Raw genomic sequence first — 16,384 nt, 5'->3', positions numbered from 1 at the left:
GGGGTGTGTGTGTGTGTGTGTGTGTGTGTGTGTGTGTGTGTGTGTGTGTGTGTGTGTGTGTGTGTGTGTGTGTGTGTGTGTGTGTGTGTGTGTGTGTGTGTGTGTGTGTGTGTGTGTGTGTGTGTGTGTGTGTGTGTGTGTGTGTGTGAGAGACAGGGATATGAGGGGCTGGTAAAAGAAAGATTTAAAGCTAGTTGGCATTTAACAACTTTGTCTCAACCCTGCCAGCTTTTTGGATATGCCTCTACAGCATATCGGTACTGGTCGATGTATACCTTCTGTGTCCACAGTGCGTTATAGCCACTAAGACCCTAAACCCTCTTTAAGGACCTGCATCAGCTACCATTCCGGAATAAGATCTCAAGCCAGACTGGTCTTTGCTGGGGAGATTGTGCAGCTCAATGGGATCCCATGGCCCACTGATCACAATGAGACTGCCAACACCAGTTTAATCCACAACACACAGCTCGACACGGACAGGGGACGGGACTCTGCCAACAATGTTCAAAGATGTTCAGAATTAAATGAGACAAAACAGAGTATACTGAGTTGGGTTAAATCAATGATGTATACTGAAAATATACACGCAACCTGCAACCATTTCAACGGTTTTTACTGAGTTACAGTTTATATACAGAAATCAGTCAATTTAAATAAATTAATCTATAGATTTCACATGACTGGGCAGAGGCACAGTCATGGCCTAGAAGGGCATAGGCTCACCCACTTGGGAGCCAGGCCCAGCCACAGACAGAAATACTCCTCAGTTTCATCGGATGTCCGGGTGTCTGGTCTCAGACGATCCCGCAGGTGAAGAAGCTGGATGTGGAGGTCCTGGGCTGGCGTGGTTACATGTGGTCTGCGGTTGTGAAGCCTGTTGGACGTACTGCTAAATTCTCTAAAATGACGTTTGGAGACGGCTTATGGTAGAGAAATTAAACTTGAGACATCTGTGGCATTGTGTTGTGTGACAAAACTGCGCATTTTAGAGTGGCCTTTTATTATCCCTAGCACAAGGTGCACCTGTGTAATGATCATGCGGTTTAATCAGCTTCTTGATATGCCACACCTGTCAGGTGGATGGATTATCTTGGCAAAGGAGAAATGTTCACTAAAAGGGGATGTAAACACATTTGTGAGAGAAATAACCTTTTTTTGAACGTATGGACAAATTCTATGATCTTTTATTTCTGCTCATGAAACATGGGACCAACACTTCACATGTTTCGTGTATATTTTTTTATAGAGGATTTCAGAAAACCAATAATTCTTTGTCACTCAGGAAATTACCCCTCTGTGATAAGTCATAGTTGCGCTACAATCTAATGTTTTCAGTAGGAGGATGAATCAGGCAATGGTTCCCTTTGGTGGAGTTGAAACTCAGGCTGAGTAGACCTATGTTTGCCTCCCCAAAGGCATACATGTATAGCACACCCCAATAGCTACTGCTATCTCTGTTTAGCACGTCTCTCTCTCTCTCTCTCTCTCTCTTTCCTCTCCCTTCCTCTCGAAGTAAATGAATTAAGTTCAGAAGCATTATTCTGCACAGCATAGAGTCCATTATGTGTCAGCTCATCAGCCAGATAATGGTTTCCATAAAAATGAAACTGAAAACAAGGATGGTTCTCTAGTAATTTCATTAAAGATCTTCCTGAATAGCCACTTCAAGTACTCCCTGGGATTGCCTTGTCACTGTCGAGGGCTGAGGGGAGACGTATCTAAAGACTAAAAAAGTTTCAACAGGACTATTTCAAGTGGAGGATGATGTGATGGGGATAACAGTGTTGAGTGATTCTAACCTGGTCCCAGATCTGTTTGTGTTGTCATGTTATTCCTAATCTGGTCCCAGATCTGTTTGGGTTGTCATGTTATTCCTAATCTGGTCCCAGATCTGTTTGGGTTGTCATGTTATTCCTAACCTGGTCCCAGATCTGTTTTGTGTTGTCATGTTATTCCTAACCTGGTCCCAGATCTGTTTTGTGTTGTCATGTTATTCCTAACCTGGTCCCAGATCTGTTTGGGTTGTCATGTTATTCCTAATCTGGTCCCAGATCTGTTTGGGTTGTCATGTTATTCCTAATCTGGTCCCAGATCTGTTTGGGTTGTCATGTTATTCCTAATCTGGTCCCAGATCTGTTTGGGTTGTCATGTTATTCCTAACCTGGTCCCAGATCTGTTTGGGTTGTCTTGTTATTCCTAACCTGGTCCCAGATCTGTTTGGGTTGTCATGTTATTCCTAACCTGGTCCCAGATCTGTTTGGGTTGTCATGTTATTCCTAACCTGGTCCCGGATCTGTTTGGGCTGTCTTGTTATTCCTAACCTGGTCCCAGATCTGTTTGGGTTATCTTGTTATTCCTAATCTGGTCCCAGATCTGTTTGGGTTGTCATGTTATTCCTAACCTGGTCCCAGATCTGTTTGGGTTGTCTTGTTATTCCTAATCTGGTCCCAGATCTGTTTGGGTTGTCTTGTTATTCCTAACCTGGTCCCAGATCTGTTTGGGTTGTCATGTTATTCCTAACCTGGTCCCAGATCTGTTTGGGTTGTCATGTTATTCCTAACCTGGTCCCAGATCTGTTTGGGTTGTCATGTTATTCCTAACCTGGTCCCAGATCTGTTTGGGTTGTCATGTTATTCCTAACCTGGTCCCAGATCTGTTTGAGTTGTCATGTTATTCCTAACCTGGTCCCAGATCTGTTTGGGTTGTCATGTTATTCCTAACCTGGTCCCAGATATGTTTGGGTTTCTTTCCCTTTCCAAGCCTTCTAGCCTGCTCTGGCAAGACAACCCAAACAGATCTGGGACCTGGCTCACAAGATTGAGATTAAGATTGATAGATTGTTTGGTTGATTGACTGACTAATTGATACTCACCAGGTACCTCTCTGTGGACACGCTGACCAGGATTAGGTCGTCTCCGATACGGACCTTCTCTCCCTCTGACCTTTGCTTGGACGCAGGGTGGGTGGTCCACCAGCATGCCTCACCTGGAGAGATAGAGGACAACAGGACTTGGATGAGACTGCCATAGTCTCTTGTGACAGACTGTTACCATGGTAACTGACAAGACTTTTAACATAGTAGCTGACCAGACTGTTAACACAGTAACTGACCAGACTGTTACCATAGTAACTGGTCCAACTGTTACCATAGCAGCTGGCCAGACTGTTAACACTCCAGATTTGGTTCCTTGTTCTGAGATTACAATAAGACTATGGTAATATACTGTAAATGAATCATTAACTTCCTACACTGTACATGAGCATACCAAAAACAGAAAGATACAGATCGTACATCTGAAATGGACATAAATATGCAAATGTTTGACTGGCATGACAATTTCCTACATTTAATTTGTGGTCCATAGTCCAAGTCCATAGTCCAACATCGTCATGATTGTTAAATCGGTTCGTTATGTGCTGTGTGATTGTTAATCAGTTCGTTATGTGCTGTGTGATGGTTAATCAGGTTGTTATGTGCTGTGTGATTGTTAATCGGTTTGTTATGTGCTGTGTGATTGTTAATCGGTTCGTTATGTGCTGTGTGATTGTTAATCAGTTCATTATGTCCTGTGTGATTGTTAATCAGTTCATTATGTGCTGTGTGATGGTTAATCAGGTCGTTATGTGCTGTGTGATGGTTAATCAGGCCGTTATGTGCTGTGTGATTGTTAATCAGTTCATTATGTCCTGTGTGATTGTTAATCAGTTCATTTTGAAGTCTTCAAATATCAAAGCAGTTTCAAAGCAGGGCAATGGACAGCCTCATGGCAGCCATTTTGCCTGGTGGTAACGTCTTCAGGTTGATATAGTGCCTCTATTCCGGGGGCTACAACACATACACATAGCAAGGTCAGCTATTAATATGGAAGCCAGTCTGCATGTCTAGTATAGTCACAGTTAAAGTATCACATCCGGTTTGATAAATGGTTCTGCTTCATTTTGTAGTTCAAATCAATAAATCAAATCAAATGTATTTATAAAGCCCTTCTTACATCAGCCGATGTCACAAAGTGCTGTACAGAAACCCAGCCTAAAACCCCCAAACAGTAAACAATGCAGGTGTAGAAGCACGGTGGCTAGGGAAAACTCCCTAGATGTCGCCTAGTTACCAATACAAGGCTGGCTCCACAGCAGACATAACCTGCGCCTCAAATGGCACCCTCTTCCTTTTTACAGCTCTACCACTAAATGTAGTCACAGGGAGCAAGGCTGTGTGCAATAGGAAGTGTTACCGATTGAATGTTCTTGTAATCCCACGTCAAACGACAGTTTGTCTGTCAACGATCTTGACGTCTTCAAGCAGGTCAGGTACTGTTGAGAAGCCACACAATATGAAATAGCAAGAAGATAGAAAAGGAAAACGATTGATAAAATATATGTCTGTCTTTCACGACTTGTTTGTAGCATTTACACATACAGAATATACAGTTTAATGTACAGTTTAAAACTCAAGCCATCGGCACTGTTATCTTTGGAGCAACTGCAGTATAAGGTTTTAGGTAATACAGTAACAGTAACAGTGGGGGACTGGTGACCTTTTCATTCAACACGTAGGAGGGATATCCACTAGTAATACAGCTCTCGCACTGGGAAATCTTTCACAGATCTGGCTACCCACTCATTGGAGCTACTTTGGCCATTGGAGCAACTGCAGTATAATGTTTGTGTAGGTGATACTTTGTGTGTCCCAAATGGGCACCCTTATTCCCTATAAAGTACACTGCTTTTTTATCAGAGCCCTATGGGGTAGTGCAGTATAAAGGGAAAAAAGGGTTCCATTTGGAACACAACCACTGTGGTTATGAGGGACAGGGTGGCAGATTTCCCCCATTCTCACCATTCCACTGAAGGAGTGGCGTAGGAGGATGGCGTGACCATAGAGCAGGGTCCGGTGTCCACCCCCCTGGGCCGCCTAGGAAGGAGGAGGAGGAGAGGCAACATACACAGCAGGTTAGAGTATGATGGCTGCATCTCAATAGTGTCATGTAGAATCCTCCCTTTGTCTCCTTTCCTTCATCTACACGGATCTGAGCAGACAGGCAAGCAAAATGGTCAAACCCTACGAGGAATATTGAAATTGTGCTTTCATCTCTCTAGTTGTCTCTAATCAGTACAGATGAAGGAGAGAAAACAAGGGAAGGACGTCACTTTAAAATATCGAGGATAGATAACGGACATCCTTGGCTAGTACCTCCAGGAACAAACAGACGGACAGACAGGAACAAAAAGGAACCAAATGGACTCATCCCACCCAGGTCGTGCTGCACCACTACGTGTGTTAGACAGGTTCAGTTGACGAACGAGAAACATTTTGTTGCAGGAAATGTCGTGAACCCGGTCAGAGAAAATGAATTGAAGACAGACTTAAAACAAACGTAATATTACTCACCCTCCTTAACAACCTCTAGGCGCATGAAGAAAAGAACAGGGTGACATAACATTAGCACACTTTAACCCAATAACCCACAAACTGTCTACAGTGTTGCTATCTATATTCCCTTTAAAGGAGTTACAAATCATTATTTTGGATAAAGAAAGAAAACATAAGATAAGATAGACATTGCTACACATTAGTGGTGGATAACGTGAGTTCCCTCTAGACCCCTAGAGCACCACAGATCTCCTCAGAGGGAGCTTCAATAGATTTATTTTTTCTTTCCCCTAATTGTCATCTGACCCTTTTTGTTGAAGATTTAATTTTATTTATTTATTTTTTCTTTCCCCTAATTGTCATCTGACCCTTTTTGTTGAAGATTCAAATGTGTTTATTTGGACAGTGAAGCTAAAACTTTTAATTTGAATCTACACTCCAGCATTTTGTATTTGAAATAAAATGTTTTATTTATTTATATATATTTATACAGTAGAAAATGTCACCGTGTTGGAAATGAAGGCACTTTATGTTTCTAGTCTCCTCGTTGTAGAATCACAAGCTTGATGTAATCATTGCGTGCAAATACAAAACTGTTGACTAAATTGAACACTCTATAAGTGAATTTGCCTAAAAACTAGATACATAAAGTGATTTCATTAGTTAATGTTGAAATAGATACTGTATGAATGAATATACCCTCAAATAAAAGGTGACAGTAAGTACTGTCGTCTCAAATTAAACTGTTTTATCTCAAATTCAAAATACTGCGCTATAGAGACGAATTAAAAGTTTTAGCCGCACTGTCCAAATAAACACGTAGGGGAGTGTAAGAACTATATAAATCTAATCAACAACCAGTCTACAGTCTACACACTACAGTCTACAGTATATACACTACAGTCTACAGTCTACACACTACAGTCTACAGAATATACACTACGGTCTACAGAATATACACTACAGTCTACAGTCTATACACTACAGTCTACATTATATACACTACAGTCTACAGTCTACAGTATATACACTACAGTCTACAGAATATACACTACAGTCTACAGAATATACACTACAGTCTACATTATATACACTACAGTCTACATTATATACACTAAAGTCTACAGTCTATACACTACAGTCTACAGTATATACACTAAAGTCTACAGTCTATACACTACAGTCTACAGAATATACACTACAGTCTACAGAATATACACTACAGTCTACAGAATATACACTACAGTCTACAGAATATACACTACAGTCTACATTATATACACTACAGTCTACAGTCTACATTATATACACTACAGTCTACAGTCTACAGTCTATACACTACAGTCTATAGTATATACACTAAAGTCTACAGTATACACACTACAGTCTACAGTATATACACTACAGTCTACAGTCTATACACTACAGTCTACAGAATATACACTACGGTCTACAGAATATACACTACTGTCTACAGTCTACATTATATACACTACAGTCTACAGTCTACAGTCTATACACTACAGTCTATAGTATATACACTACAGTCTACATTATATACACTACAGTCTACAGTCTACATTATATACACTACAGTCTACAGTCTACAGTCTATACACTACAGTCTATAGTATATACACTAAAGTCTACAGTATACACACTACAGTCTACAGTATATACAATACAGTTTACAGTCTATACACTACAGTCTACAGTATATACACTACAGTCTACAGTCTATACACTACAGTCTACAGTCTACAGTATATACACTACAGTCTACAGTATATACACTACAATCTACAGTATATACAATACAGTCACCAGTCTATACACTACAGTCTAAAGTCTATACACTTCAGTCTACAGTCTACAGTTGATGGCATGACAGTCCAACCCTCTTCCTGGAGATCTACTCTCCTGTAGGTTTTCAGTCCAACCCTAATTTAACACACCTGATTCAGCTAGTTAAGATCTTGTTGAGCAGCTAATTAGTAGCATCAGGTACGTTAAATTAGTGTTGGACTGAAAACCCAGAGGACAGTAGATCTCCAGGAAAAGGGTTGGGCAGCCCTGGTCTACAGTCTATACGCTACAGTCTACAGAATATACACTACAGTCTACATTATATACGCTACAGTCTACAGAATATACACTACAGTCTACAATCCATACGCTACAGTCTACAGAATATACACTACAGTCTACAGAATATACACTACAGTCTACATTATATACACTACAGTCTACAGAATATACACTACAGTCTACATTATATACACTACAGTCTACATTATATACACTACAGTATACAGAATATACACTACAGTCTATACACGACAGTCTACAGAATATACACTACAGTCTACATTATATACACTACAGTCTACAGAATATACACTACAGTCTACATTATATGCACTACAGTCTACAGAATATACACTACAGTCTATACACGACAGTCTACAGAATATACACTACAGTCTATACACAACAGTCTACAGAATATACACTACAGTCTACAGAATATACACTACAGTCTACATTATATACACTACAGTCTACAGTCTACATTATATACACTACAGTCTACAGAATATACACTACAGTCTATACACTACAGTCTACATTATATACACTACAGTCTACAGTATATACACTACAGTCTACAGAATATACACTACAGTCTATACACTACAGTCTACATTATATACACTACAGTCTACAGTATATACACTACAGTCTACAGAATATACACTACAGTCTACATTATATACACTACAGTCTACATTATATACACTACAGTCTACAGTATATACACTACAGTCTACAGAATATACACTACAGTCTACATTATATACACTACAGTCTACAGTCTATACACTACAGTCTACATTATATACACTACTGTCTACAGTATATTGACGGGGCTATAGTGGAACAGGTTGAGAGCTTCAAGTTCCTTGGTGTCCACATCACCAACAAACTATCATGGTTCAAACACGGTAAGACAGTTGTGAAGATGACATGACAAAACCTATTCCCCCTCAGGAGACTGAAAAGATTTGGCATGAGTCCTCAGATCCTCAAAAGGTTCTACAGCTGCACATCTTGACTGGTTGCATCACTGCCTGGTATGGCATCTGCTCGGCCTTCGACCGCAAGGCACTACAGAGGGTAGTGCGTACGGCCAAGTACATAACCGGGCCCAAGCGTCCTGCCATCTAGGACCTCTATATCAGGCGGTATCAGAGGAAGGCCATAAAAAATATCAAAGACTCCAGCCACCCAATTCACAGACTGTTCTCTCTGCTACCGCTTGGCAAGCGGTACCGGAGCACCAAGTCAAGGTCCAAAAGGCTTCTAAACAGCTTCTACTCCCAAGACATAATACTCCTGAACAGCTAATCAAAAGGCTACCCAGACCCCTCTTTTACGCTGCTACTCTCTGTTTATAATCTATGCATAGTCAGTTTAACTCTACCTACATGTACATATTACCTCAATTACCTCGACTACCCGGTGCCCCAGCACATTGACTTTGTACCGGTACCACCTGTATATAGCCTCCCTATTGTTATTTTACTGCTGCTGTTTAATTATTTGTTACTTTTATTTTCTATTTTCTACTTATCTATTTTTTACTTGACACTTAAGTTTTTTTTTTTCTTAACTTCTTAAAGCATTGTTGGTTAAGGGCTTGTAAGTAAGCATTTCACTGTAAGGTCTACTACACCTGTTGTATTCAGCGCACGTGACAAATAAAATTAGATTTTGATGATTTAGATTTTGGTGTCTACAGTCTACAGTTCCTCTGGTAGGGAAGAGAATTCCAGAGTCGACCCATGAAGCCCCTAAACCCCTCAACAAGAAGAGAGGAGGGAGGGGAGGGAGGGAGAGAAACAACACCTGAGTTTAGAGACTGGCGACTACATCTCAGTGGTCTAACGTAGCTCCCTCTCCTCATCACCTTTCGTTCATCTACACTGATCTGACCTGAATGGAGAGGGGAAAGCAAAATGGCAGAACACTACGAGAAGGTTTGATTATTCGCCTTTGCTTTTTCCCGCCCCTCAGTGCCTCAGATTCCAAACCCCAAGTCTTCTTCACCCCTCAGCTCCACGGACTCCAAGCTCGCAGTCCTCCAGTCCTCTCCGCCCTTTAGCTCCCCAGACTCCAACCTCCCAGCCCTCCAGTCCTCTCCCCCCCTCAGCCTCCCAGACTCCAAACCACCCAGTCCCCTCAGCCCCCCAGACTCTAAATCCCAAATCCTACAGTCCTATCTACCTCTCAGTCCCCCAGACTCCAAACCCCCAGTCCTCCAGTCCTATCTAACTCTCAGTCCCCCAGACTCCAAACCCCCAGTCCTCCAGTCCTATCTAACTCTCAGTCCCCCAGTCTCCAAACCCCCAGTCCTCTAGTCCTATCTAACTCTCAGTCCCCCAGAGTCCAAACCGCCAGTCCTCCAGTCCCCTCAGTCTCTCAGCCCACCAGACTCCAAACCCCCAGTCCTCCAGCCCTCCAGAGAAAGAGACAGAGACAGACATAGAGAGACAGAGAGAGAGAGCGAGGGGGGGGGGGGGGGGCTGTATTTCAGGCCTCCTGCCATGCTGACACATCATCACTGTGAACTGTGACCTTTGGCTGGGCGGCACAGCAACTGGCAACGCCCCTCCCACTCTAATATCATTCTGTCTGAGCTTCTGCAGGGAGTATGGCGATGGTGTGTGTAGGAGGGGGATTGTGCGTGTGTAAGAGAGTGTGAGAGATATTGTGTGAGCATGTGTGTGTGTGTGTGTGTGTGTGTGTGTGTGTGTGTGTGTGTGTGTGTGTGTGTGTGTGTGTGTGTGTGTGTGTGTGTGTGTGTGTGTGTGTGTGTGTGTGTGTGTGTGTGTGTGAAGGGAGGGGGGTCTCTCTTCTCTCACTGAGCTTTCTCCTGCCAGCTTGGTTTTACAAGAATGAAGTGCTGGCTGCTTGCCAAGCTTCTCACAGGCTGCCAGCGCTGCACAACAATGGCTGGTCTGTGATTACTGTAAGTAATTCACTTTTAATGTTCACTTCATATCTGGTTCTAATCTAATAATCTCATAGAGAATGACCACTCAGACCACAGGAAGTTGGTCTGGTAATGACTTTTCAAGGAGAAGAGAAGAGAGGGAGGTTCATGCCAGATTAATTTGCTACTGGCTGAAATATGGTTGCCAGCGTCCATATACAGTGCCTTATTCATACCCCTTGGCTTTCTTCACATTTTATTGTGTTACAAAGTAGAATTAAAATGGATTTATTTGTCATTTTTGTCAACAATCGACACAAAACACTCTGTAACATCAAAGTGGAAGAAGCATTTTATTACATTTTTAAGATAAATAAAAAATTCATAACTAAAATATAGTCGTTGCATAAGTGTTCAGACCATTTGTTTAGGCAAGACTAAATCAGTTCAGGAATTAATAGGTGTTGACATGATTTTTGAATGACTACCCCTTCCTCTGTCCTCCATACATACAACATCTGTAAGGTCCCCGAGTGAAGTATTGCATTTAAAGCACAGATTCAACTACAAAGACCAGGGAGCTTTTTGAAAGCCTCACAAAGAAGGGCAGTGATTGGTAGATGGGTAACAACAAATCAGACATTGAATATATCTTTAAGCGTGGTCAAGTTAATAACGATGCTGTGGGTGATGTATTAAACCACCCAGACACATCAAAGATACAGCCGTCCTTCTGAACTGAGCTGCAGGACTGGAAGGAAACTGTTCAGGGAGTTCACCATGAGGTCATTGGTGATTTTAAAACAGTTACAGAAAACTGAGGCTGGATCAACAACATTGTAGCTACTCCACAATAACGACCTAAATGACAGAGAAGAATACAAATGTACAAAATACAAATATTCCTAAACATACATCTTGTATGCAACAAGGCATTAAAGTAATACTGCAAAAGAACACAGCAAATAAATACACTTTTTGCCCTGAATGCATAGCCTTATGTTTGGGGCAAATCGAACACATTACTGAGTAACTACCTCCTCATTTTTAAGCATGGTAAATCACTGCATCACTATATGGGTGGTTATGCTTGACATCAGCAAAAGACTGGGGATTGTCAGTGTAAAAAAATACGGGACAGAGCTAAGCAAAGGCAAAATGCTATAGGACAACCTGCTTTAGTCTGTTTTCCACCATACACTGGGAGAGGAATTCACCTTCCAGCAGGACAATAACCTACAACACACCACCAAATCTTTATTTTATATATTTAACTAGGCAAGACAGTTAAGAACAAATTCTTATTTTCAATGACAGCCTACCGGGGAACAGTGGGTTAACTGCCTTGTTCAGGAGCAGAACAACAGATTTTAACTTGTCAACTCAGGGATCCGATCTTGCAACCTTTCGGTTACTTGTCCAACACTTTAACCACTAGGCTACCTGCCACCCCAATCTACACTGGATTTACTTACCAAGAAGAGTCAATGTGTCCGAGTGGCCAAGTTACAGTTTGAACTTAAATCTGCCTGAAAAGCTATGACTTCAAACTTGCTGTCTAGCCATGATCCCCAACATCTTTACAGAGCTTGAAGAATTTGAAAAGATGAATGGGTAAATATTAAACAATCCAGGTGTGGAGAGCTCTTAGAGACTTACCCAAGAAGACTCACAGCTGTAATCACGCTTAGAGACTTACTCAGAAAGACTCAGAGCTGTAATCGCTGCCAAAGGTGATTCTAACATGTAGTGACTCAGAGCTGTAATCGCTGCCAAAGGTGATTCTAACATGTAGTGACTCACAGCTGAATACTTATGCAACGACTATATTTTAGATATTTTAAAAAAATTACAAAATGAAATACAATAAATAAATGTTCTTTCACTTTGACATTACAGAGTATTTTGTGTAGATTGTTGACAATTTTTTTTCAATTAAATCCATTTTAAAATGTGAAGCTATCAAAGAGGTCTGAATACTTTTACATGGCACTGTATATTGCCAAACATTACTGTTCAAATGATCGCAGTAATGCATGGGGAGATTGTATTCCATTGCTTGGAATACACTTCAATGAACATAGTTTATGTTGATGTCGTTTATATCAATGTATCCAGTATTCTACTAAGAGCAATATTAAGATTTACACTGTAGAATAGATGGATAATCCCTGTGTTGGTTCACACATTTCTTAACTCTTCCAGCTTGGTTCTACAGCATTGTGTGAAGCTTCTGGAATCATTGTGTGAAGCTTCTGGAATCATTGTGTGAAGCTTCTGGAATCATTATGTAAAGAAGCTTCTGGAATCTTTGTGTAAAGAAGCTTCTGGAATCATTGTGTAAAGAAGCTTCTGGATTCATTGTGTAAAGAAGCTTCTGGAATCATTGTGTGAAGAAGCTTCCGGAATCATTGTGTAAAGAAGCTTCTGGAATCATTGTGTGAAGAAGCTTCTGGAATCATTGTGTGAAGAAGCTTCTGGAATCATTGTGTGAAGGAGCTTCTGGAATCATTGTGTGAAGAAGCTTCTGGAATCATTGTGTGAAGAAGCTTCTGGAATCATTGTGTGAAGAAGCTTCTGGAATCATTGTGTGAAGAAGCTTCTGGAATCATTGTGTGAAGAAGCTTCTGGAATCATTGTGTGAAGAAGCTTCTGGAATCAAAGCCAATTCCACAACATTTCCTCTTTTATTTCTGGTAGTCTTGAAATGAGACTGTTAGCTACAAAACAGAGGAAGGAAAACCACAAACTCAAAAAAACACTACATCTACAGTAGCATTGTCCCACCAACTAGGTTTCCTGTTGATTCCCTAAAGTCTTGATAGTACGGCTAAAGAAACATTTTTTTTTCTGAAAGCAAAAGATTAACACAAAGTATGTATTTTCCATAACACATCATTTCAGAAACCCAGTAGTAAAATCTTGTTTAACTGCGTCAGCTATACAGTTATGTTACGTACGTCTGTCCATGACAGCTTACAGAAAAACATACAACTACTCTCTGTCTAGTTTTTTTGTTAAAGGTGTAGATTTTTATTGAAGGGGATTTTTCCCTATCACTAAGCAGTAAATGGGTTAGCTAAAATACTGGCTGAAGCAGATTAGAAAACTAGTTTGCACTTTCACTTGAAAATGTTTACACACATGCACTAAGTGTGGTCTTGGGGGCGCCAAGCAAAGGATTCAAATCATGTGAATCATGTGCACAAGGTGAAGGTAGAAACCAATGGGATGTCTATTTCAAGATTGCCAAATATCAGTGATGTTCCAGGGGACAGTTTAAAGTCTGTCTCGGTGACGAGCTCCTTAAGGTTATTAAGGCGTTAAGGCAAATCTACGTATCAAAAGCTGAATGGAAAAAAATGATCAGAATCTAAAATATAAGAAATAAAAATGTATTTCCTAAATGTCAGTGTGACTTTCTGGTACATATTTAAAGAGGGTAAGAATGTCTGATAATTTATGTTAATACCAGGATTCACTCAATTTCTATCACCGATAATTAGATAGAAATATATAATAAATATAAATAAATATGTATAAATGAATAAATATACATATATATAAAAACATAACAAATATATATATATAAATATAAACAAATATATAAAAATAAATATCTATATATAACTATATATATATAAATATAAACAAATATATAAATAAATATCTATATATAACTATATATATATAAATATATTAATATATATACACATTTAAATAAATATATATATATAAATCATTCAAGATATTTACACACGTATAGCCTTCCAGATAATGCATGTATGTTTGATTTATCAACCAACCTATTGAAGGGAAGTTGTATAATCTATTGTGAATGACTATAGTGACTATGCACAATAACAATCTCAAAATAGGCAACACTTTGAAGTGAAAGTGGCGAAAGTGAGATCATTCTTTCGCTAATAGTTAGGGGTCAGTAGAGGTGAGCCTTCGTGCAAACTAAAGAAAGTAACAAATGAACATACCCACTGTTCATGGTCCGCTTTCTAGCAGCGTTAAACAAAGATACAGATGAAAAAACAACATTACATGGAGTTATGGCAGTCAAATATGTCAAAAAAGAAATGTCTAAAAGACAAAAATCTAAAGACTGAGAATGAGTCTCCATTTAATTTTCATACGGGGTGAATTAACAACAACATTAAAAAAAAATTTTGTGTGTGAATGTTAAGGGCCCGTTTCCCGGACCCTGATTAAGCCTTGATCTCCATAGCAACTGCTTTTTAGTCCAGGGCCAGGCTGACGTTCTCATCTCTGATCCTGAGTTGCCAAGCGATCAGCTGGTTCTTATCTTATCACCTCAATTAAAACAGTTACTTCATCGCAGTAAAATGGATACAAACTTGACACTGATCTGATCGTCTGGCAACCCCAGAAGCAGTGAGGAGAGCTAAGCTAACTAAAACTAGCTAAGCTAATTAAAAGCAATTAAATTCTAATGTGTTCAATTATCAATTCAATATCTCTCAACGCACTAGCCTAATCAATCAAATAAAACCTGAAACTGTTCTGTTGGAGAGCATGTGTTTGATAAAAGAACATAACTTGGAATACCTTCATAAAGTTGCAGCTAATGAAGTGTTTCATTGCAGTGGGGGACACACTGGGACACTCATAAGTATCTAAATGTCTATCTCCTTATTTATGATTAAGCACACCAACTAAGAAATAAGCATGTCAGTGGCATGTAGCTGAGCTGAGGGAGAGAGAGAGAGAGAGAGAGAGAGAGAGAGAGAGAGAGAGAGAGAGAGGGTTGGATAGAGGGAGGGAGGGATAGAGGGAGGGATAGATAGATAGAGGGTTGGATAGAGGGAGGGATAGATAGAGGGATAGAGGGAGGGATAGAGGGAGGGATGGAGGGTTGGATAGAGGGATAGAGGGAGGGATAGAGGGAGGAATGTAGGGTTGGATAGAGGGAGGGAGAGAGGGATAGAGGAGGGGGGAGGGTTGGATAGAGGGAGGGAGAGAGAGATAGAGGGAGGGATAGAGGGATAGAGGGAGGGATAGAAGGAGGGAGGGAGGGTTGGATAGAGGGAGGGGGGGAGGGATAGAGGGAGGAATGGAGGGTTGGATAGAGGGAGGGAGGGAGGGTTGGATAGAGGGAGGGATGGAGGGTTGAATAGAGGGAGGGAAGGAGGGATAGAAGGAGGGAGGGAGGGAGGGAGGGAGGGAGGGAGGGAGGGAGGGAGGGAGGGAGGGAGGGAGGGAGGGAGGGAGGGTACCATTCCCTTTGAACAGGACATTGTAAATCAAGTAGCAGAGCAGAGGGGAGAAGGCTCTTTCTGAATGCACTTAGAGCAAGGCAATCAGGCTATTTGTCTGTGTATCTGGGACTAACATGGAGTGGCCTTCATTATGACACAGTGTCTAGGGGGAGAGCGGTTATGTAAAATCACCCAGCTAGAGAGGACACTACCGTAGAAGCTGTATCTTCAAGTCTTATCTTGAAGTCAAACAAGGAGAAAACATACATGTGATTATCATCCTCTGTTCTTGATCTCTTATTAAATACATTTTTTCTGTAATGAATCTCCTTGCCACATGGTCTTTAACCAGAATCCATGAGTCAGCAACAGGATTTGTTTGTTTAGATTATTTCCTTTGAATTGAAACCATTTTCACTGCAAGACCACTGTGTCATATACTTTCAAATACTTTACAAATCCTAAACGTAGTTCACTTATTTCTTCGACCAAGGTCTGATGTGTACTGATTATACAGGGATAATGAGTACAGGTAATGTAAATATAATGGGTAGGCTATACAGTGAATATGTATACAGGTAACGCAGCAATACTCACCCCTTCGTTGTTAGGCACCGTGTGAGCTAACATCTCCTGCAGGGCCCGGACAGACAGGGACTGCTCCAGGATGAAACAGCAGATACACAGGTCAGGAGGAACATACTGCAGGAAGGACAGAGGGAGGGATGGAGATGGGAGGGAGATGGGAGGGAGGGAGATGGGAGGGAGGGAGGGAGATAGGAGGGAAGG

The 16,384-nt window shown here is 40.8% G+C and overlaps 1 protein-coding gene across 3 annotated transcripts in view; it reads right to left on the bottom strand.

Annotated features, from left to right (window-relative positions):
* The window catches only part of LOC129817767 (ryanodine receptor 3-like), a 295,018-nt gene that overhangs the window by 235,810 nt on the left and 42,824 nt on the right, over nt 1-16,384 (bottom strand). For 2 of the 3 annotated variants that reach the window (XM_055873311.1, XM_055873312.1), the window contains exons 3-6: nt 16,193-16,297; nt 4,838-4,912; nt 4,233-4,311; nt 2,873-2,985 (exon numbers count right to left, since the gene is read on the bottom strand). In XM_055873311.1, coding sequence (XP_055729286.1) covers nt 2,873-2,985; nt 4,233-4,311; nt 4,838-4,912; nt 16,193-16,297 — 372 coding nt within the window. Of the gene's footprint in view, nt 1-2,872; nt 2,986-4,232; nt 4,312-4,837; nt 4,913-5,389; nt 5,405-16,192; nt 16,298-16,384 lie in introns of all 3 variants that reach the window. The other variant, XM_055873310.1, reaches the window with a different exon arrangement.

The sequence above is a fragment of the Salvelinus fontinalis genome, chromosome 20 (genome assembly GCF_029448725.1).
Source record: "Salvelinus fontinalis isolate EN_2023a chromosome 20, ASM2944872v1, whole genome shotgun sequence".
NCBI classification, from domain to species: domain Eukaryota; kingdom Metazoa; phylum Chordata; class Actinopteri; order Salmoniformes; family Salmonidae; genus Salvelinus; species Salvelinus fontinalis.
Note: the sequence above shows the minus strand (reverse complement) of the source record. Positions and strands in the feature narration are given on the sequence as shown.